The 24,589-nt window shown below is 41.7% G+C and overlaps 1 protein-coding gene across 6 annotated transcripts in view; it reads right to left on the reverse strand.

Annotated features, from left to right (window-relative positions):
• Positions 1-6,207: 6,207 nt before the first annotated feature.
• The window catches only part of LOC109899841 (hsp70-Hsp90 organizing protein 1), a 48,691-nt gene continuing 30,309 nt past the window's right edge, over positions 6,208-24,589 (reverse strand). For 3 of the 6 annotated variants that reach the window (XM_031835480.1, XM_020495428.2, XM_031835479.1), the window contains exons 9-15: positions 22,972-23,113; positions 22,687-22,791; positions 21,054-21,144; positions 18,889-18,922; positions 10,746-10,926; positions 8,843-8,964; positions 6,208-8,381 (exon numbers count right to left, since the gene is read on the reverse strand). In XM_031835480.1, the coding sequence (XP_031691340.1) occupies positions 8,246-8,381; positions 8,843-8,964; positions 10,746-10,926; positions 18,889-18,922; positions 21,054-21,144; positions 22,687-22,791; positions 22,972-23,113 (811 nt within the window). In that variant the 3' untranslated portion in view covers positions 6,208-8,245. Of the gene's footprint in view, positions 8,382-8,842; positions 8,965-10,745; positions 10,927-18,888; positions 18,923-20,978; positions 21,145-22,686; positions 22,792-22,971; positions 23,114-24,589 lie in introns of all 6 variants that reach the window. The other 3 variants (XM_020495426.2, XM_031835478.1, XM_020495427.2) reach the window with 1 other exon arrangement.

Here is a 24,589-nt window from a genome sequence, read left to right on the forward strand (position 1 = left end):
CTTATTGGACAAATCCAATAAGAAGACCGACAGTCCCTGGCTGTTTCAGTAAATTTCCTCAAGGTGTCCATGTTAATTTTTCTGCTTGTTGTTGGGAAGCTGTACATTTATTTGACCAACTCATTTGGGGTGGGGGGGTGGGGTTAGGTAGCGACAGAATTAGTCACCTGGAATATTCCGCCCCCGGGTGCTTTGTTGATAAAGGATATTTCAGTATAAATGCAAACCTCAAGGTCTCTATTTTGAGAAGGACAGGGTATATTCATAGACTTAATATTCCCATGTTACGCGAGAGGAGTGGTGCAGGGGGACAGAACCATCCATGATTACCATAAATTCACAGATAAACTCAGATGCCATGGCTCTGCATATTTCTAACTTATTATGAAAACAGCTATGTTTTCATACACGGTAAATCTATTTTTATGCAGTTTTGTTTGTGTATATGACCAACATGAAAGCTGGCAGTGGTTAGTATATGCGTGGAGGATGGATGGATGGTGTGTGTGTCACAGATGAAAGCTCATATTGGTTAGTAAGTGTGGTTGAGGATAGATACAGTAGGGAGAATGTGTAACTACTAACCAGGGGGAGAAGGATTGATGTAGATTACTGTACTATTGGATGCATGTAAAAAAAACTACATGCTCTAATTATAATAACGTTTAAACTAAGGGGCAAGAACTGGATCATGCCGACTACAGTAGAGTGTGTGTGTGTGTGTGTGTGTGTGTGTCTGTGACTGTGTGAATCCAGAACCAGCATTCTAGTTGTTTGTGTGCTAGCCAGGCAGGCTGGGACAGGGTGTGTGTGACTGGGTGCTAGAATGGCGGTGTAGGCTCAGCCCTAATTTATGTGCGCTGTGTCACCTCCAGCCACATGGAAAATGGATGGCAAATGGATCAAGTACAATGCCCAAAGAGCAGTCGCACTTCCCCTCTGAGTGGCCAAAATGTATCTTTCTATTTCTACAGCAGCGCTGCCCAACCCTCTTCCTGGAGATCTACTGTCCTGTAGGTTTTTAGTCCAACCCTAATTTAGCGGTTCTGATACAGCTAGTTAAGGTCTTGTTGAGCAGCTAATTAGTAGAATCTGGTGTGTTAAATTAGGGTTGGACTGAAAAACCACAGGACAGTAGATCTCCAGGAAGAGGGTTGGGCAGCCCTGCTCTGTAGTATGTTATAAATTAAATGGTCTGTTGTTCTCTCTCGCTGATCCTGTATCCTGTCCATTGGAGAACTGTTTCCTAGTAAGTCTAGCAAAAATTTAAAAAGTCATGTTCTGTAATGTACATTAACCTTTGAATCTAAATGCCTTGAACTATGCTTTGTTAATGGCAGTATTGCCTTGTAACATCAGATTCATGCCTTGTATGTGAGTCCACTCATTTTGCAAAGTTATTAAATAATACTTGCTTTGATATTCGCTTCTCATGACCATTCCTTGATCTTAGTCAGCTAAAGACATAATACTTGATTGCACATGGTTTTACTATGGAATCACGTAAACTCAAATCACGCATATCAAATAAAATGTTATTTGTCACATGCGCCGAATACAACCGGATACAATCTTACAGTGAAATGCTTACTTACGAGCCCCTAACCGACAGTGCAGTTTTAAAAATCTGGATAAGAATAAGAGATAAAAGTAACAAGTAATGAAAGAGGATAGTTAAAAAATAACAATATATACAGGGGGGTGCCTGTACAGTCAATGTGCGTGGACACCGGGTAGTTGAGGTAGTATGTACATGTAGATACTTATTTTTCACCATAATTTGCAAATAAATTCATAAAAAAATCCTACAATGTGATTTTCTGGATTTTTTTTCTCATTTTGTCTGTCATAGTTGAAGTGTACCTATGATGAAAATTACAGGCCTCTCTCATCTTTTTAAGTGGGAGAACTTGCACAATTGGTGGCTGACTAAATACTTTTTTGCCCCACTGTAGGTAGGGTTAATTAAAGCGACTATGCATAGATAACAGAGAGTGGCAGTGGTGTGGAAAGAGGAGGGGGGGGGGCAATGTGAAAAGTCTGGGTAGCCATTTGACTAGATGTTCAGGAGTCTTATGGCTTGGGGGTAGAAGCTGTTTAGAAGCATCCTGGACCTAGACTTGGCGCTCCGGTACCGCTTGCCGTGTGGTAGCAGAGAGAACAGTCTATGACTAGGGTGGCTGGAGTCTCTGACAATTTTTATGGCCTTCCTCTGACACCGCCTGGTACTCCCTGCCTGGCTGGTAAACTAACAGAGGAAGAACAGGCCCCTATTAGAGAGGTTTATCAGAGAAAAAGCTGCTTCCTGTGCTTGGCCCTCCTATGTTGAATATAATAAACGGCTCCCTATCCACCGGATGTGTCCCAAACTCACCAAAAGCGGCAATAATAAAGCCTCACTTGGAAAAGCCAAACGTTGACCCAGAAAATATAAAAAACTAGCAGACTATATTGAATCTCCCATTCCTCTCAAAAATGTTTTAAAAAGCTGTTGCGCAGCAACTCACTGCCTTCCTGAAGACAATGTATACTTAATGCTTCAGTCTGGTTTTAGTCCCCATCATAGCACTGAGACTGCACTCGTGAAGGTGGTAAATTACATTTTAATGGCGTCAGACCAAATCTCTGCATCTGTCCTCATGCTCCTAGACCTTAGTGCTGCTTTTGATACCATCGATCACCACAATCTTTTGGAGAGATTGTAAACCCAAATTGGTCTACACGGACATGTTCTGGCCTCGTTTAGATCTTATCTGTCGGAAAGATAGTTTGTTTCTGTGGATGGTTTGTCTTCTGACAAATCAACTGTAAATTTCAGTGTTCCTCAAGGTTCTGTTTTAGGACCAGTATTGTTTTCACTATATATTTTACCTCTGGTGACATCATTCGTAAACATAACATGTTTACTTTCACTGCTATGAGGACAATACACAGCTGTACATTTCGATAAAACATGGCGAAGCCCCAAAATTGCCCTCCCTGGAAGCCTGTGTTTCAGACATAAAGAAGTGGATGGCTGCAAATGTTTTACTTTTAAACTCGGGAAAAACAGAGATGCAAGTTCTAGGTACCAACAAACAAAGAAATCTTCTGTTGAATCTGACAATTAATCTTAATGGATGTACAGTCATCTTAAATAAAACTGTGAAGGACCTCGGTGTTACTCTGGACCCTGATCTCTCTTTTGACGAACATATCAAGAATATTTCAAGGACTTACTGTCCAAAAATGATGCAGAAAAATTAATACATGCTTTTGTCACTTCTACATTAGACTACTGAATGCTCTACTTTCCGGCTACCCAGATAAAGAACTAAATAAACTTTTGTCAGTGCTAAACACGGCTTCTAGAATCTTGACTAGAACCAAAAAATCATATTACTCCAGTTAGCCTCTCTACACTGGCTTCCTGTCAAAGCAAGGGCTGATATCAATGTTTTACTGCGAACCTACAAAGCATTACATGGCCTTGCTCCTACCTATCTCTCTGATTTGGTCCTGCTGTACATACCTACACGTATGTTTTATGGAATGGTCTGCCTACCTATATGAGAGACGCAGACTCAGTTTCAACCTTTTAAGTCTTTATTGAAAACTCATTTCTTCAGTAGGTCCTATGATTGTGTGTAGTCTGGCCCAGGGTTGTGAAGGTGAACGGAAAGGCACTGGAGCGACGAACCACCCTTGCTGTCTCTGCCTGTCTGGTTCCCCTCTCTCCACTGGGATTCTCTGCCTCTAACCCTATTACGGGTGCTGAGTCACTTGGTTACTGGTGCTCTTCCATGCTGTCCCTAGGAGGGGTGCATCACTTGAGTGGGTTGAGTCACTGACGTGATCTTCCTGTCCGGGTTTGTGTCGGGGGACTGTCAGTTGGTTATATCTGGAGTATTTCTCATGTCTTATCCGGTGTCCTGTGTGAATTTAAGTGTGTGTATTTTCTCTCACTCTCTGAGCCCTAGGACCATCCCTCGTTGTCCCCAGTCCACCTGGTCATGCGGCTGCTCCAGTTTCAACTGTTTCTGCCTGTGGCTATTGACCCTGACCGGTTCACTGTAAGTGCTACCTCGTCCCGGTCCTGCTGTTTTGGACTCTCTCTACCGCACCTGCTGTCTAACTCTGAATGATTGGCTATGAAAAGCCAACTGACATTTACTCCTGAGGTGCTGACCTGTTGCACCCTCTACAACCACTGTGATTATCTGACCCTGCTGGTCATCTTGGCCATGTTCTGTTATAATCTCCATCCGGCACAGCCAGAAGAGGACTGGGCACCCCTTAGAGCCTGGTTCCTCTTTAGGTTCTGGCCTTTAAGGAGTTTTTCCTAGCCACCGTGCTTCTCCATTGCTTGCTGTTTGGGGTGTTAGGCTGGGTTTCTGTACAGCACTTTGTGACAGCGGCTGATGTAAAAAGGGCTTTATAAATACATTTGATTGAGATCCTACTTGATGGATGACACAAGAGAGAGAAATGAGGTACAGGCAGGAATGCTGGTGTGTGAAGACAAAGACCTGACTGTTTGAGAATAGTGCGTGCATGCGTGTTTGCACATGCATGTATTTGCACCGAACAGCTGACCCAACTATTTGCGAGGAAGCGGAGGACAGTGTGTGTGTAAGAATGAGAAAAAGAGACACACACACACACACACAAACAGTATAGCTAGTTGCTGTGGCGGAGCACTCACTCTCTCCCCCACTTCTCGAATGATGCAGCCTGGCACTGCTCTGCCCTCAGCCACACTCTGCAAAGGCAAATCAAATCAAATGTGTCACATTACGTAAACAGAATGTGTAGACTAACAGTGAAATTCTTACTTAAGGGTCCTTTTCAAACAATGCAGAGTTTATGATAAAAAAAAAAAAAAAATGAAATAGTGACAAGATCAATAAATACTTGGGTGGCTGGAGGCTGAATTTTTTGGGGGCCTTACTCTGACGCCGCCTGGTATAGAGGTCCTGGATGGCAGGGAGCTCGACGTGGTGTCCTGGGCCCTACTCACCACCCTCTGTAGGGACTTGCAGTCGGGTGCCTTGCAGTTGCCATAAAAAGTGGTGATGCAGCCAGTCAATGTGTTCTCAATGGTGCAGCTGTTGAACCTTTTGATGATCTGAGGGCCCATGCCAAATATGTTCAGCCTCCTGTTGCAGAGCATACATAGATGCTCTACACAGTCAGGGGATAAATACATACTGTCTATTCAAATGACACCACCTCCTAACTCACACACTGTATGGAGGGTCAGACGGGTGCTTTAAACATCTTTAGAAATAGGGTGTGCAGTTGAATTTTCCCACACATCCAATAGTACAGTAGTCTACGTCGATCATTCTCCCCTTGGTTAGAGTGGTTCTCCCTACTTCATCGATCATCCACCAAAAAAAGATTTTATCTGTGACACACACACCATCCATCGATCCTCCATGCAAATACTAACCACCGTCAGCTTCCATCTCGCTCACATACAAGTAAGTGACTGACACGTCAGCGTTATTGCGTGATGATCAAGCTCTGCAGTTACTGCTAGTGCTAGTTAAAGGAGCAAGCTCTCAATACCTATTTGGAAAATAACATTTACAATCCAGCTACAAATGCCACTCTCCTTTCTATTTGGATTGAGTTTAGTTTTAATTGATGCTATGATGCTATTATGCCCCCTGGTGTTAAGCAAGCTAAACTACACACCACTCAAATGTATTTAAAGCCCTTTTTACATCACCAGATGTCAAAGTGCTATACAGAAACCCAGCCTAAAACCCCAAACAGTAAGCAATGTAGATGAAGCACGACGGCCAGGTAAAACTCCCTAGAAAGGCAGGAACATAGAGGAACCAGGATCACTGTGCCCGTATACTTCTGACCCGCTATCAGTCATCTGTGTGTGTTTAACCATGAGCTGCAGTTGAAGATATCGTCGACAGCCTCCGCCGTCTCGATTCAGCTTCAGAAGCTGTTCCAATTGTTACTGTACATCACTGTACCTCTATATACACACACACACACACACACACACACACACACACCCCCCCAAAGGTTGCCTAACCATATTTTATAAAAATTGATAAATAACCAATAAAGTGCAGAATATGTAATAGAATAGGAGAGTTGTTCCATGAAAACAGTGAATAGAATAGGGTGTGTGCGTGATGACACCACTGGTTTACATACACCATAACGGCAGGACGAAAACAGAAAAATAAAGACAGAGGCTGAAATTATTCAAATAAATGTATGACTTACAAAGGACTCTTTGGCAGTGCAGAATAGTTTAACACAATATTTGGTAGATTTAGCATACAGAGATTACAGTGCCTGAGTTAAACAGTTGTGCGTATACCGATTTTGTGGGGTATATCATTAAAAAAAAATTAAAAAGGGGGCTCGAGAAATGGACTCCTTTACTAAAACCACACCAAATTTAAAAGTGGGCACCACACAGAAATACTTAATTGTTCATTTCTATCAAAATTATTAAACATGCATTGGCCAAAATGAGTGAATACTGTGTACTTGGTCATGAAACGAACAAAAAAAATACACTTCTGCGATTCATTTAAAAAGGTAATATTCTCTTGGTTTCTCATGTGACTTTTTCCCCAATATGAAGTTCTGTTTGCTTTGACCAATCTCTACGAGGCTGGAAACAAGGCAACCACAGAAAAGCAGAACCTCCCCTTGTGAATAATAATGTAAATAAGGTATCGGTTTCAAAAAAAACATCTAAAAACTTGTTTTCACTTTGTCATTATGCTGTATTGTGGGTAGATTTTCTTTTCCCTCAATCAATCCATTTTAGACTAAGGCTGTAACATAACAAAATATCGAAAAAGTCAAGGGGTCTGAATACCCTCCGAATACAGTGTAAATTCAGTGATTCTGTTCCTTCATAGGACAAAGAGGGTGCTTGTTCTAGAGAATAGATGGTAGAAAAATCTATTTGGTTCATTCAAGAAATAAGAGGCTTATTTCCCAGATGTTTTAAAAACTAGCTTACTTAATAACTACAATTACTCAAACCTTGACAAACACAGACAAGTAGGTGTCAATTCTCAGTGTCAAAAATCACGCAACAGATTCAGTCTGCATTTAAGTGGTTGGCCATCGGGTACAGTAGTAAAATGAAAAATAGAAACACACATTAATACACTGAAGAACAAGTTACCTTTATGGAATTTGGTGGTACTGCTCTCTTCCCCAACCTCTCTTTAGATCTTCATTATGGGGTTTGTGCACATTGCAATGGACCACATAGCTAAGGCCAATAGCACAGATCCATAGCCCAGTGTAGATCAAGTACTGGGTCATGTTCATTAGGGCATGCCAAGGAAAATGTTTGGAAATGGAACATTTATTTTTGGAGAAATCCAGGTAGTCCTTCCCTGTCTGTTTTCTCACATTTGGTACCTAATGAACATTATACTATTATAAGGTTACTAAGCACCAAGTCAGAGTGGAAGGGAGGCACCATCCTTTTAGGGAGGAACTGAAACGTCAGGGTGAATCTGCTGCATGGCTTCTGGGTCACCTTTGGTGTAGAGGGCCTATTCCATTCTGACGGTATTGGCACGGTAAGAGAGATGTGGTTGGGAAATGAGAGAAGGAGGACAAGGACAGCACAGGCCACAAAACCCAGACAGTAGTGGCTGTAGATTAGCATAGCATAGCATAGCCAGGGCTGAAGGGACCGAGACTGCAGCTTGCCCTTACTAGAGAAACAGCACCCATTGTCACTTTCCCAGGATCAAGACTCAAATCAGATAAATGATCGAACAGAGGTCATAGAAAATTGTTCAGTTGGTTACCTTCACCAAAGCAGAGAAAGGAGAGCTCCTCCTAGAGAATCTTGACAATGTATGACACCTTTCTTCCTCTAAGCCTTGAACTGGCTGGTTAGGCTAACAAATGCAAGCTGTAAGGCTAACTAATGCTAACTGTAAAGGCCGATAAGGTTTTAAGGCTTAAAGCTTTTGAGGTTGGTTTTCATGAGCCTAAACACAGAGCTGTGGTCAAGGGGAACGGCTGTTAATTGGTCCATTATTAGTCAAAATACGCTCTTATTAATGATGGTGTCCACTCATTAAATTATGGTGTCCACCATTTTATTAGTCTTAACATTGTCCTCCATAACAGTTCTCCTGCTGTCCTTGGGGGGAGAACATGGCCCAATTTAATAGTCCTTCGGCTCAGTCAGTGTTCGTAATGGGGTTCCAGTTTCTATAAAAGCCCAGAGGTGGGGAGGAAACTGTGCTCAGGGCTGCCAGGGCTTCCTGTCTTTGCCCCTCTGTTCGGAAATGTGTTTGTAGCGACACTTGTCCCCAAAATGGCAGCCAGTGGTCCTCCAGAAGTAACACTCATCTCCGTTCACTGGGCCACGACGTCTGGGACTGGAAAAGGGGCAAAAAGGTTGAAATGTTATGTAGAGGTAATTTTGGGATGAAATTATACCCATTTTCAAGTAGGCTCATCCTCAACTGATTTCCTTTTGGTTTATAGAGTAAAAAAAAAAAAAGATAACTATTCCACCTTTAAAGTTTTTAGCTTATTCTTGATTTACCTACGGTGTTGAAATAGGCAAAAACCTGGAATTATGAATGATCCTTTAAAGTTGCAGTGAAACAGCCACATCTGTTTGCGGTATTACAACAATGAAAGGGAGAGGGGGATACCTAGTCAGTTGTACAATAATGCATTCAACTGAAAATCTGTCTCCCACATTTGATTTTTATTATGTTGCTGGATGCTCATCTCCTTTTCAAAAACAAAAACAATAAATGCGCCTGGGGACAACCAGTGGCACCGTTTTACCTTTTGCATATCTCAGCCTTATAAGGGTGTGGTTCCTTACCAAGTAGCAGCAGCTGCCTGTTGCGATGCGGGGGGGCTACTCTTGAGGGGGATTGGCAGAACCCTCTGGGTGTTACGGTCTGGGTAGCGAACCACCAACCTTGTGTTCTCTATACTGTAGCCCTGTGAGGGAATACACATACACCCATAAAATACAAATACAGTGCCTTGCGAAAGTATTCGGCCCCCTTGAACTTTGCGACCTTTTGCCACATTTCAGGCTTCAAACAAAGATATAAAACTGTATTTTTTGGTGAAGAATCAACAACAAGTGGGACGACATTTATTGGATATTTCAAACTTTTTTAACAAATCAAAAACGGAAAAATTGGGCGTGCAAAATTATTCAGCCCCCTTAAGCTAATACTTTGTAGCGCCAACTTTTGCTGCGATTACAGCTGTAAGTCGCTTGGGGTATGTCTATCAGTTTTGCACATCGAGAGACTGACATTTTTTCCCATTCCTCCTTGCAAAACAGCTCGAGCTCAGTGAGGTTGGATGGAGAGCATTTGTGAACAGCAGTTTTCAGTTCTTTCCACAGATTCTCGATTGGATTCAGGTCTGGACTTTGACTTGGCCATTCTAACACCTGGATATGTTTATTTTTGAACCATTCCATTGTAGATTTTGCTTTATGTTTTGGATCATTGTCTTGTTGGAAGACAAATCTCCGTCCCAGTCTCAGGTCTTTTGCAGACTCCATCGGGTTTTCTTCCAGAATGGTCCTGTATTTGGCTCCATCCATCTTCCCATCAATTTGAACCATCTTCCCTGTCCCTGCTGAAGAAAAGCAGGCCCAAACCATGATGCTGCCACCACCATGTTTGACAGTGGGGATGGTGTGTTCAGGGTGATGAGCTGTGTTGCTTTTACGCCAAACATAACGTTTTGCATTGTTGCCAAAATGTTCAATTTTGGTTTCATCTGACCAGAGCACCTTCTTCCACATGTTTTGTGTGTCTCCCAGGTGGCTTGTGGCAAACTTTAAACACCTTTTATGGATATCTTTAAGAAATGGCTTTCTACTTGCCACTCTTCCATAAAGGCCAGATTTGTGCAATATACGACTGATTGTTGTCCTATGGACAGAGTCTCCCACCTCAGCTGTAGATCTCTGCAGTTCATCCAGAGTGATCATGGGCCTCTTGGCTGCATCTCTGATCAGTCTTCTCCTTGTATGAGCTGAAAGTTTAGATGGACGGCCAGGTCTTGGTAGATTTGCAGTGGTCTGATACTCCTTCCATTTCAATATTATCGCTTGCACAGTGCTCCTTGGGATGTTTAAAGCTTGGGAAATATTTTTGTATCCAAATCCGGCTTTAAACCTCTTCACAACAGTATCTCGGACTTGCCTGGTGTGTTCCTTGTTCTTCATGATGCTCGCTGCGCTTTTAACGGACCTCTGAGACTATCACAGTGCAGGTGCATTTATACGGAGACTTGATTACACACAGGTGGATTGTATATCATCATTAGTCATTTAGGTCAACATTGGATCATTCAGAGATCCTCACTGAACTTCTGGAGAGAGTTTGCTTCACTGAAAGTAAAGGGGCTGAATAATTTTGCACTCCCAATTTGTCCGTTTTTGATTTGTTAAAAAAGTTAATATCCAATAAATGTCGTTCCACTTCATGATTGTGTCCCACTTGTTGTTGATTCTTCACAAAAACATACAGTTTTATATCTTTATGTTTGAAGCCTGAAATGTGGCAAAAGGTCGCAAATTTCAAGGGGGCCGAATACTTTCGCAAGGCACTGTACATTAAGATCAATAGAAAATACTCAATTGTGCATTTTTGTAAGAATCCGAAAGATAAAATGTCAAGAAAAAGTTAACAAGAACTACAATATACAAAACAGAAGAGAGGCCACAGCATCTTATTTCACAGAAGGCCACTCACGTTGAGTTTCTCCATGGCCCGCGATGCCATGTTGGCGTTCTTGAAGTTGACAAATGCACAGAACCGCTCGTGGATAACTCGTATGCTGTCTATCTCCCCATAGGTTTGAAAGAGGTCCAACAGGTGTTTCTCAGCAATCTCAGTGGTCACGTTCCCCACCCAGAGAGACGCACACAAGGACCTGAAGGAAAGAAAGTGAGACCGAATAGGGAAAAGACATCACTTACGTCCACACAGTCTTCATGTTACACACACAGAAATCCAAAAGGTATGCATACAAACACACCACACACACCAATCCATCCATATATAGTAGCAAGAAAAAGTATGTGAACCCTTTGGAATTACCTGGATTTCTGCATAAATTGGTCAAATTTGATCTGATCTTCATCTAAGTCACAACAATAGACAAACCGTGTGCTTAAACTAATAAACACACAAATTGTATTTTTCTTGTATATATTGAATACATTATTTCAACATTCACAGTGTAGGTTGGAAAAAGTATCAACCTCTAGGCTAATGACTACACCAAAAGCTAATTGGAGTCAGGAGTCAGCTAAACTGGAGTCAAAACAATGAGATGAGATTGGAGATGTTGGTTAGAGCTGCCTTGCCCCATAAAAAAAACTTCACAAAATTTGAGTTTGCTATTTACAGGAAGCATTGCCTGATGTGAACTATGACTCAAACAAAGATCTTAGAATTGTTGACTTGCAGAGCTGGAAAGGGTTACAAAAGTATCTCTAAAAGCCTCGATGTTCATCAGTTGGTAAGACAAATTGTCTATAGAAATTGAGAAAGTTCAGCACTGTTGGTGGAGGGAGTGTCATGGTTTGGGGCTGCTTTGCTGCCTCAGTGCCTGGACAGCTTGCTATAATTGATGGAAAAATGAATTCAAGTTTATCAAGACATTTTGCAGGAGTGTATCTGTCCGCCAATTGAAGCTCAACAGAAGTTGGGTGATGCAACAGGACAACGACCCAAAACACAGAAGTAAATCAACAGAATGGCTTCAACAGAAGAAAATACGCCTTCTAAAGTGGCCCAGTCAGAGTCTTGACCTCAATGCGATTGAGATGCTGTGGTATGACCGAGGGCAGTTCACATACTTTTCCCACCCTGAACTGTGAATGTTTACACGGTGCGCTCAATAAAGACATGAACATGTATAATTGTTTGTGTTTTATTAGTTTAAGAAGATAGTCTATTGTTGTGACCTAGATGAAGATCAGATTTTATGACCAATTTATGCAGAACTCAAAAGGTATTTCCAAAGGGTTCACATACATTCTTGCCACTGTAAGCACACACACACACACTAACTCATTCAAGGGTTTTTATTTGTACTATTTTCAACATTGTAGAATAATAGTGAAGGCATCAAAAATATGAAATAACACATATGGAATCATGTAGCAACCAAAAAAGTTTAACGAATCAAAATACATTTTATATTATTCAAAGTAGCCAGCCTTTCCCTTGATGACAGCTTTGCACACTACTGGCATTCTCTCAACCAGCTGCATGAGAAATGCTTTTCCAACACTCCCACATATGCGGAGCACTTTTTGGCTGCCTTTTCTTCACTCTGCGGTCCAACTCATCCCAAACCATCTCAATTGGGTTGAAGTTGGGTGATTGTGGAGGCCAGGTCATCTGATGCAGCACTCCATCACATTCCTTCTTGGTCAAATATCCCTTACACAGCCTGGAGGTGTGTTGGGTCATTGTCCTATTGAAAAACAAATGGATAGTCCTACTAAACGCAAACCAGATGGGATGGCATATCGCTGCAGAATGCTGTGGTAGCCATGCTTGTTATGTGTGCCTTGAATTCTAAATAAATCACTGACAGTGTCACCAGCAAAGCACTCCGCCCGACACCACCACCTTCATGCTTAACAGTGGGAACCACATATGCGGAGATCATCCGTTCACCCAATCTTTGCATCTTGCGATAGAAATTGTTTGATATTAATAGTTAACAATTAATGCTTAATAAACAGAAGGATATTTCTGTCATGTTAGTGTCTCTGTTTTTATGATCTCCACTAGTTCCCTGCAGCTAATATGGGTGTATGGTCACCAGAGATGGCTTGAGCTGACAAATGAGCTAAAGACTGAATTACACAGACAATATGTGGTGGGTTTATCAGAGGTAGCCAGGAGGAGTTTAGAACAATTCCTCATGGTCTCTAAATCACCCTTGCATCTGGGAAACTAAGCCAGGGTGGGGTTAAGACAACAACCCACGTGTAGATAATGACAGGATGAAGCTACTATGTGGTAGTAAACTATGTGGTAGTAAACTGTGTGGTAGAGCAGGGTCACGAGGTATTATATGGTAAAGTGCAACCGCCGATACAAGGAGAACATATTTGGGAGATTCGAGAACAATGCAACTCAGGAAAACCCTAGGAGTTTTAATCTCGCGAGACTTTGTTTTATTTTCAAATATATTTATTGAATTGACGAAAGCGAAGAATAGATGTGTAATTAAAGTGGCCTCCCTGAGAAGTGTTTGTTTTGACCATAATAACAAAATTATGTTTTTACCTGGTAACATAGCGTTAGACAGAAAAACAGACGTAGTGTACAGTTGAGATTGTAGAGGGCTTTCTGAGTTTAATGGGAAAAAAATGTAGACTAGTGAAGGTAACAAAAGGAAAGTAGGTAAATTGGAAAGTAAGAATTTCAAATTTGAATAGGTTTGGATTGATTAAGAATTGGCTGATGTATTTTATACATTTAGCGCATTACAGGTTCATCTTAAAATAGACATTTAATGAGTGTGAAGTAAAAAGGGAATATCCAGCAGATATTGTATTCTAAAAATTATAATCTGTTTAATCTAGATTGAAATGAGTATTGAATATCCAGGCTGCATCACATCCAGCCGTGATTGGGAGGGAGTACAATGGATTTATCATCATCATGTTTTGTTTGTATTTAAAACCTTTGGGTTGCTGATTATGATATTAGTATAGTGAAATACAGCAGTTTTATAAAAAAAGGTATCTGGAGGCAAAGAGGAGTTCATTAAATAAGGCCTGACCATTTTTGTTTGTTTTTACCATAGTTTCAAGAACCCAAACATTTGTTGGTGTTTTTAAAAATGCTATGTTTGATTTATTGTGAGTGTTCTATTTCATTTGGTTTTAGTAGGGTTTACACGTGTTAGTGCCGAGGTAGCTTAAAAGGGGCACAAGTTTTTATTTTCAGAGTTTTACCTGAACACGCAAATTATTTTGATAAAAGAATATACTGGAGAAACTTAGTGTAAACCTGGGATAGGAAATGTATGAAATGTTTTTAGATAATTGGTCTAATTAGAGAAAGTAACACTTATTTGAAGAGTTTGAATAAACTCCGACCTCCGTCCTTTCTAGTGTGGTTTAATCTCCCTCCCTGGAATACCGAGAGATATTCCATGATGATTTAAAAAGTGTCATTTATAATACTGATAATTACAGAGAAGTTATATAACTAATAAAACCACGAGAAGGATAGACCTGTCTCTAGTCTATTTTTACTATGATGTTATGGGTAGAAATGTTTTTGGAGAGTTATTAAGGGTAGTAATTTGAATTTGTAGTATTGTTTTTAACACAGTCACTATGTGAATCGTGTCAAAGTGGGGGAATTACCCGTCTTTTGAGGGTTTTGGATTGAAGTTTACACACCAAGTGATATATAGAAATGTATTGAGTGATGTATGAAGGCGTTTGTCCTGTTTGGTTTTGATAAATCTCACCAGATTGGGATAATTTCCTGGTTGGGATAATCTGGGAAACTAAGACAGGGTGGGGTTAAGATAACAACCCACGTGCAGATAACGACAGGAGTGGCTTATGATGCTCCTTGGTCTGCATGAGGGGGGGGGGGGGGGGTTGAACCAACCATGACTGAGCATTGTTAACGTCAACTATATATAGTACTCTGCATTTGTGTAAAGGTTAGGTTACTTGGTCCAACACTCAAGAGTGGGGTGGGTCGACCAGCCTCATTATTGCAATAATTCATCGATATTAAATGAAGATGATTGTTTGAAGAAATGACCAAATATCGCTCAGTACTAAATTTTCACGATAGTCTAACAAAGACACGGCAGTTGGAACCAAAAATCTCAAATTTAGACTCAGACCAAAAGGACAGATTGCCACCAGTCTACTGTCCATTGCTTGTGTTTCTTGGCCAAAGCAAGTCTCTTCTTATTGGTGTCCTTTAGTAGTAGTTTGCAGCAATTCAACCATGAAGCCCTGATTTCACGCAGTCTCCTCTAAACAGTTGATGTTGAGATGTGTCTGTTACTTGAACACTGAAGCATTTATTTCGGTTGCAATCTGAGGTGGAGTTAACTCTAATGAACATATCCTCTGCAGCAGAGGTAACTCTGTCTTCCTTTCTTGTGGCGGTCCTCATGAGAGCCAGTTTCATAGCGCTTGGTGGTTTTTGAGACTGCACTTGAAACATTCAAAGTTCTTTACATTTTCCGAAATTTAACTTTTTAAAAACATTTTACTTAGCTTCACGTCTTAAAGTAATGCTGGACTGTCATTTCTCTATGCTTATTTGAGCAGTTCTTGCCATATTATGGATTTGGTCTTTTACCAAATAGGGCTATCTTCTGTATATTACCCTACCTTGTCACAACAGAACTGATTGGCTCAAACGCATTAAGGGGAAAATAAATTCCACAAATTAAGGCACACCTGTTAATTGAAATGCATTCCAGGTGACTACCTGATGAAGCTGGTTGAGAGAATGCCAAGAGTGTGCAAAGCTGTCAAAGCAAAGGGTGACTACATTGAAGAATCTCAAAACATAAAATATATACTGCACAAAAAAATAAAGGGAACACTAAAATAACACATCCTAGATCTCAATTAATGAAATATTCTTATTAAAAACTTTTTTCTTTACATAGTTGAATGTGCTGACAACAAAATCACAAAAATGATCAATGGAAATCAAATTTATCAACCCATGGACGTCTGGATTTGGAGTCACACTCAAAATTAAAGTGGAAAACCACACTACAGGCTGATCGAACTTTGATGTAATGTCCTTAAAACAAGTCAAAATGAGGCTCAGTGTGTGTGGCCTCCACGTGCCTGTATGACCTCCCTACAACGCTTGGGCATGCTCCTGATGAGGTGGCGGATGGTCTCCTGAGGGATCTCCTCCCAGACCTGGACTAAAGCATCCGACAACTGCTGGACAGTCTGTGGTGCAACGTGGCGTTGGTGGATGGAGCGAGACATGATGTCCCAGATGTGCTCAATTGGATTCAGGTCTGGGGAACGGGCGGGCCAGTCCATAGCATCAATGCCTTCCTCTTGCAGGAACTGCTAACACACTCCAGCCACATGAGGTCTAGCATTGTCTTGCATTAGGAGGAACCCAGGTCCAACCGCACCAGCATATGGTCTCACAAGGGGTCTGAGGATCTCATCTCGGTACCTAATGGCAGTCAGGCTACCTCTGGCGAGCACATGGAGGGCTGTGCGGTCCCACAAAGAAATGCCACCCCACACCATGACTGACCCACCGCCAAACCGGTCTTGCTGGAGGACGTTGCAGGCAGAACGTTCTCCACGGCATCTCCAGACTGTCACGTCTGTCACATGTGCTCAGTGTGAACCTGCTTTCATCTGTGAAGAGCACAGGGCGCCAGTGGCGAATTTGCCAATCTTGGTGTTCTCTGGCAAATGCCAAAGGTCCTGCACGGTGTTGGAGTGTAAGCACAGCCCCCACCTGTGGACGTCGGGCCCTCATACCACCCTCATGGAGTCTGAGAGAGTCCGTTTCTGACCTTTTGAACAGACACATTCACATTTGTGACCTGCTGGAGGTAATTTTGCAGGGCTCTGGCAGTGCTCCTCCTTGCACAAAGGCAGAGGTAGCGGTCTTGCTGCTGGGTTGTTGCCCACCTACGGCCTCCTCCACGTCTCCTGATGTACTGGCCTGTCTCCTGGTAGCGCCTCCATGCTCTGGACACTACGCTGACAGACACAGCAAACCTTTTTGCCACATCTCGCATTGATTTGCCAACCTGGATGAGCTGCACTACCTGAGCCACTTGTGTGGGTTGTAGACTCCGTCTCATGCTACCACTAGAGTGAAAACACCGCCAGCATTCAAAAGTGACCAAAATATCAGCCAGGAAGCATAGGAACTGAGAAGTGGTCTGTGGTCCCCACCTGCAGAACCACTCCTTTATTGGGGGTGTCTTGCTAAATGCCTATAATTTCCACCTGTTGTCTATTCCATTTGCACAACAGCATGTGAAATTTATTGTCAATCAGTGTTGCTTCCTAAGTGAACAGTTTGATTTCACAGAAGTGTGATTGACTTGGAGTTACATTGGGTTGTTTAAGTGTTCCTTTATTTTTTTGAGCAGTGTATTTAGATTTGTTTAACAATTTTTAGGTTACAACATGATCCATGTGTTATTTCATTGTTCTGATGTCTTCACTAATATTTTTTTTTTTAAACAACCCTGGAATGAGTAAGTGTCCAAACCTTTGACTGGTGCTATATATAAATATATATTACCGTTCAAAAGTATGGGGTTACTTAGAAATGTCCTTGTTTTTGAAAGAAAGCAAATTTTTTTGTCCATTAAAATAACATCAAATCGATCAGAAATACTGTGTAGACAGAAATACAGACATGACTATTATAGCTGAAAACGGCAGATTTTTAAATGGAATATCTTCATAGGCGTAGAGGCCCATTATCAGCAACCATCACTCCTGTGTTCCAATGGCATGTTGTGTTAGCTAATCCAAGTATTTCATTTTAAAAAGGCTAACTGATTAGAAAACCCTTTTGCAATTATGTTAGTACAGCTAAAAACTGTTCTGATTAAAGAAGTAATAACTAGTCTAAAGAAGGCCAGTTTTGAGTATCAGCTTTTGTGGGTTTGGTTACAGGCTCAAAATGGCCAGAAATAAAATACTTTCTTCTGAAAATCAGTCTATTCTTGTTCTGAGAAATTAAGGCTATTCCATGCAGGAAATTGCCAAGAAACTGAAGATCTTGTACAACGCTGTGTACTACTCCCTTCACAGAACAGCGCAAACTGGTTCTAACCAGAATAGAAAAAGGAGTGGGAGGCCCTGGTGCACAACTGAGCAAAAGGACAAGTACATTAGTGTGAAGTTTGAGAAACAGATGTCTCAAGTCCTCAACTGGCAGCTTCATTAAATAGTACCCACAAAACACCAGTCTCAACGTCAACAGTGAAGAGGCGACTCCGGGATGTTGGCCTTTTAGGCAGAGTTGCAAAGAAAAAGCCATATCTCAGACTGGCCTATAAAAAGAAAATATTAAGATAGGCAAAAGAACACAGACACTGTACAGAGGAAGATTGGAAAAAGTGTTATGGACAGACAAAGTTTGAGGTGTTCGGATCAAAGAACATTCGTGAGACGCAGAAAAAATTAAAAGATGCTAGAGGAGTGCTTGACGCCATCTGTCAAGCATGGTGGAGGCAACGTGATGGTCTGGGGGTGCTTCGGTTGTGGTAAAGTGGGAGATTTGTACAGGTTAAAAAGGATCTTGAAGGAGGAAGGCTATCACTCCAATTTTCAACACCATGCCAAACCCGGTGTACAGCGCTTAAATTGGAGCCAATTTCCTCCTACAACAGGACAATGACCCAAAGCACAGCTCCAACCTACGCAATAACTATTTAGGGAAGTAGCAGTCAGCTGGTATTCTGTCTCTAATGGAGTGGCCAGCACAGTCACCGGATCTCAACCCTATTGAGGTAGTGGTGGAAGCAGTTTGACCGTAAGAAGTGCCCATCAAGCCAATCCAACTTCAGATTACTTCAACAAATTGACAACTAGAAAGCCAAAGGTCTGCAAGGCTGTGAGTAGTCAAAGAATCCTCCATTTGCAGCAAAGCAGAGTTAGGACAAATTTTATTTAAATTAAAAATCATTCTTTATAACTTTGTCAACATTTTGACTATATTTCCTATTAATTTTGCAACTTATATGTTATCATGGAAAACAAGGTATTGTCTAAGTGACCCCAAAATTTTGAACGATAGTGTATATGTTATTATATTTTAAAATCAGGGGCCATGACCCCTTTAGGGTAAACATGATTGGCTAATATCCACCTACCCTGGCAGGTTCAATGAGGAGTCCTGGCTCACCACTGAGGAGAGGGAAGACAAATGAATTATTACATTAAAAAAAAACATTTATGTGCAACCTTCACATTCCAGAGCAATAACTTAGAAAATGTGTTGCTTTCTTTCCCAGTCATTGAAATTAGACAAATTCCTGACATTGCATGTACTGGCACAGCCTAGATGGTGGGTGGGTGGTGTTTGTGCCTGGATAAGACAAAGCAGCTAGCAAGGTACTGCTCCATGTCAGGTGACATATGCAGTGTAGCTCTGTAGAACATTCTATCTATATCCATAAGTGTCCAGATAGCCATGTACTTTGAAATGTTTGAATCCTTCTCAAATGTAAAGTAATTTGTGGATTCAAATAAAGTATTTAAAATGTGTGTGTGAGAGCATCATAACTAGGGCTTTTGCAGTGACCGTATTACTGCCACACCGGCAGTCATGACCGCAGTAAAATTCCACATGACCGTTGAGTCATGGTAATCTCCTCTTATGCACTCTGGACATGCGTTGGTAATACCCAACTCGCTAACAACCATCAGGTCACTAATGGAAAGCTCTGTATCTGTGGGGAGGCTGCCTTAATCGACGTCCATGTCGTAGGGCAGAACTGCAGATTTTTCCACTTTGCCAGCTCTGGGATTCAAACCAGCGACCTTTCGGTTACTGGCTCTTAACTGCTAGGCTACCTGCCGCCCCAGGCTACTGGCCTGGTACTCAGGGCTCTATTGTCCCTTTAACCGCTCTGACATCAATGCAAATGGAATCGAAAATGACAAACTCATCAAAACAGTATGTGCTTTTAAAACTCACCTCACTGGGATTGATCAATTTGAAGACAGAAGTTCAACAACTGTTTGAAACTGAGTGTAAAATATGGTCATTGTGGATGTTGTTTCAAAGCCTAACAACAAAATGAACAGTGCTTTCTAAGGTAATGATTCATTCAAAACACCCACACACATATTAGAGCTTATGCATACACATACACCTATTAGCCGAAGCCAACCACCAAAACATTTTTTTAAAAACTATTGTGTTATACAACACAGCCTACCGCATTTCACACAAGTCAGAAAAAAAATACACGATTTAAGATATCATTGGTACATAATTGGTCTTGCCTATGCTTCAAAATTAAACCAATTCTAGTAATTGCCTTTGAGCGTGGACTGTATTTTTATGCATACTGGATGGACCTTATGCTATGCTCCAAACGTTTTATCCATGAGTCTGGGCCTAGGCGATGCTTGTATTTTCAGAATGAATAGGCTGACACATTCCTTTTAGCTACAGAATCTCACCACTGTGTTTCCATCTCCTTCTCCATTCCTTTCTCCTTTCTCTTTTGTTGTAAAAACATGTTACTATCGATGGTCCAGAACAGATTTCCCTTGGTTTCCCAAATGAACTGGGTAGCTGCAGGAAAAAGGTTGGAGAGCCCATGGCATACAGGGTTTGGATGGAGTATTACCTGTCGCGCAGCGAGAGGCTGCATGCTCCTCCAACGGTGTTTAAGGCGTGGAGTGAAATAACCGACATGATTGAAAAACGAACCAGCTATTCAAGTGCATATGGATGACGTCGTTACTCCCCTGCCCATTTGATAATGGGCAAAAACTAATTTTAAATATTAGTATAGACAAGAATAAATTGAGAATATCAAAAATAAGAATTTTATGAGAGACCATCGTGTGCAGGCTGAGACAAGGAACAGAGCAAGCTTTTTTTCTCTCAAACCATCAATAGCCTATAGTCGCATCATGCAGCACATATAAGTTTTGATTTCTAAGACAGTCTAAAGTTTGTATCATTTACAACTATAGTTGACAAATCTAACATATAGGACCTGTTTCAAATTATAGGCTATTTTTTGCATTCCAATGCAAGTGCCTTTCTATTTTATTCAGCTAAGTTAAATTATATTAACTATAAAATCCTATATCATAATGCTTCTTTAGACCTACCTAAAATAAATATTTGTGATGTGTATATTAAATGGATTTAAATGTAGATGTTCGATGTGTGGAGGACAGGAAATGCTAACCGTGTTTATCCTAATTAAACGACAATTACCGTGAGACCAGCAGTCTTTTGCATGACAATAACCGGCTGACAAAATGTCATGACCGCCACAGCCCCAGTCCTCACCCCTAGAAGCCTCAGGTGAAGCCAGTACAGCCTGTACACTGGTGAATCTCTCCAGCAGCAACACACTCTGCATCTCCTCAAAACCCAGCTCCTAGAAAGAGCGAGAAAAGGAGGGACAGAGCGAGAGCGAGAGTTAGGAGGCAAGACTACAGATCCATCCCTTCAGTCTAGTGGCTTCCTCTCCTTGTCTGCTTTGAGAGTGATTGGAGAGTTAAATGCACATTTATGAATGCAGCACAATGCTTTCCCCTGTCCTGTGTTTTCAGATGAGTGCAGATGTAGGAGACCACTTTAGACTATTGAGATGCACCCTAAAACTCATAAGTGCATGAACAGTAACACCCCTAGATGTTACACAAATTTGTTGCAGCCCTGAACTAACTCACCTGATCACCTATTCAATGGCTTGATTATTAGTTAACAAGTTGAATCAAATGTGATGTAGTTAAAATACATGCAACGGCTGGGGGTCCCAGGGGAGAGTTGAAAAGCTGACCTAAACTCCAGTCTTCCTGTCCTTAGCCGCTTGTCATGAAGGAAAGGAAATGAGCCAATTTAGTAGATCTGGAACATAACCATACGCTGCCATTTCACATACGTACTGTGTGACCATGGACAGCACATCAGCACGTGTGTACGCAGGCTTGAATTGTGTGTGTATTAATATTTGATGTAGTACTCTGAAGTAGAAGAGGCTGTGTGTGTGCGCGCGCGCGAGCGGCTGAATCCAAAATCATTCCCTTCTCCTTCACCTCGCCCCTCCACTTAAGCGTTCAAGTGCACCTCCGCCATATGCACAAGTTTCCAAAACTGAGGGAGTGAAAATGAGGGAGTGAAGTGTTACCCTGACACACAATTTGATACAAAAGAATGGAGGTGTGGAGAATGGAGGTGTGCCTAATTATATCTACCATGCATTTGTTTGTCTGATTTCCAGAGTTGACACATAACAGATTAAATGCCTCTAAAATTAAATGTTTAACGACCCTGTGCAGTAAAAAAATGATGTTTCTGTGTTTCACATATTTCCACACGATGAGGTTGGGACAATATGTGAAATTGTGAAAATTATGTCCTTTAAGTGTAAGAGCTGTTTGAAAAGACCGCATGAGATTTCAGTGTGTAGTGGTGGGATAGAGTTTTGCCCTGCCTGGTGCAATCATCAGCAGGTAATAGAACGTTCCAAACCTCTGCTAATAACAGCTAGTTTTCAGTTTCCTCCTCCCCACTCAGACCACTCCCAGATAGTTTTAGCAAAATTCTTGCTTGAGAAATTGCTCTTTGCTAAGAAGCTTTTTTTTTTTACCATTTTGATAGAAAACAATCACAGTACTTAATTGATAAAAGTCCAATGCAGGTGTTTTTAACTGTTACTGGGGTTAACATCTTGTAAAACAACAGGGGTGATTTGTTCATTCGAATTTCATGCTTGTTTTATTATTTAAAAAAGTGGAACATGAATTGTATCATTCAAGCCACGAGTGAGTCCCGAAGTTGATGGGTTAACTGATCCCCTCACCACTCTCTGGAAGACACCCTCTGAGTTGTCAGCAACACTCCAAGAGTGTTGGTAGGGGCAAGGTGGTGGCTTGGGACCAAGAGTGTGTGAGTGAGCGAGCGTGTGTGTGTGTACCATAAGCTGTAAGACTTTGCAGTTGAAGAGATCGATGACGGCCTCCTCACAGTCTTCATCCAGCTTCAGCACCTGTTCCATGGCTTTCTCCGCCTCACTGTACCTCTACACACACACCCACAAATGCACATGTTCAGAGGTAAAGACACAAAAGGCCGGCATAAAAATGATAGAACTGATGAAAAACCAGTAAATGCAGAATATGCGTCCTATAGAATAGATTACAATACATGACAATAGAATAGGACAGGTCAGAACATGAAAGTGATGTAGTCTGTGGCCCACCTTCATGCCAATGAGTGCGCTGCCCTTGCGGAAGTGTCCTTTAGGCCAGTCAGGTGCCAGCTGGATGGACCTCTCAGCATCAGACAGGGCCTGGGGGTACTGGTCCAAACAGCTATAACAGTACGACCGGTTCCCAAAGAACCTGGAGATATAGACAAACAGACATGCATAGAGATTTTTATTTTTTTATTTTACCTTTATTTATCCAGGTAGGCAAGTTGAGAACAAGTTCTCATTTACAATTGCGACCTGGCCAAGATAAAGCAAAGCAGTTCGACAGATAAAACGACACAGAGTTACACATGGAGTAAAAACAAACATACAGTCAATAATGCAGTATAAACAAGTCTATATACAATGTGAGCAAATTAGGTGAGAAGGGAGGTAAAGGCAAAAAAGGCCATGATGGCAAAGTAAATACAATATAGCAAGTAAAATACTGGAATGGTAGTTTTGCAATGGAAGAATGTGCAAAGTAGAAATAAAAATAATGGGGTGCAAAGGAGCAAAATAAATAAATAAATTAAAATTAAATACAGTTGGGAAAGAGGTAATTGTTTGGGCTAAATTATAGGTGGGCTATGTACAGGTGCAGTAATCTGTGAGCTGCTCTGACAGTTGGTGCTTAAAGCTAGTGAGGGAGATAAGTGTTTCCAGTTTCAGAGATTTTTGTAGTTCGTTCCAGTCATTGGCAGCAGAGAACTGGAAGGAGAGGCGGCCAAAGAAAGAATTGGTTTTGGGGGTGACTAGAGAGATATACCTGCTGGAGCGTGTGCTACAGGTGGGAGATGCTATGGTGACCAGCGAGCTGAGATAAGGGGGGACTTTACCTAGCAGGGTCTTGTAGATGACATGGAACCAGTGGGTTTGGCGACGAGTATGAAGCGAGGGCCAGCCAACGAGAGCGTACAGGTCGCAATGGTGGGTAGTATATGGGGCTTTGGTGATAAAACGGATTGCACTGTGATAGACTGCATCCAATTTGTTGAGTAGGGTATTGGAGGCTATTTTGTAAATGACATCGCCAAAGTCGAGGATTGGTAGGATGGTCAGTTTTACAAGGGTATGTTTGGCAGCATGAGTGAAGGATGCTTTGTTGCGAAATAGGAAGCCAATTCTAGATTTAACTTTGGATTGGAGATGTTTGATATGGGTCTGGAAGGAGAGTTTACAGTCTAACCAGACACCTAAGTATTTGAAGTTGTCCACGTATTCTAAGTCAGAGCCGTCCAGAGCAGTGATGTTGGACAGGAGGGTAGGTGCAGGTAGCGATCGGTTGAAGAGCATGCATTTAGTTTTACTTGTATTTAAGAGCAATTGGAGGCCACGGAAGGAGTTGTATGGCATTGAAGCTTGCCTGGAGGGTTGTTAACATAGTGTCCAAAGAAGGGCCGGAAGTATACAGAATGGTGTCGTCTGCGTAGAGGTGGATCAGGGACTCAACAGCAGCAAGAGCGACCTCATTGATGTATACAGAGAAGAGAGTCGGTCCAAGAATTGAACCCTGTGGCACCCCCATAGAGACTGCCAGAGGTCCGGACAGCAGACCCTCCGATTTGACACACTGAACTCTATCAGAGAAGTAGTTGGTGAACCAGGCGAGGCAATCATTTGAGAA

This window comes from Oncorhynchus kisutch, linkage group LG11 (assembly GCF_002021735.2).
Source record: "Oncorhynchus kisutch isolate 150728-3 linkage group LG11, Okis_V2, whole genome shotgun sequence".
Classification (NCBI taxonomy): Eukaryota; Metazoa; Chordata; class Actinopteri; order Salmoniformes; family Salmonidae; genus Oncorhynchus; species Oncorhynchus kisutch.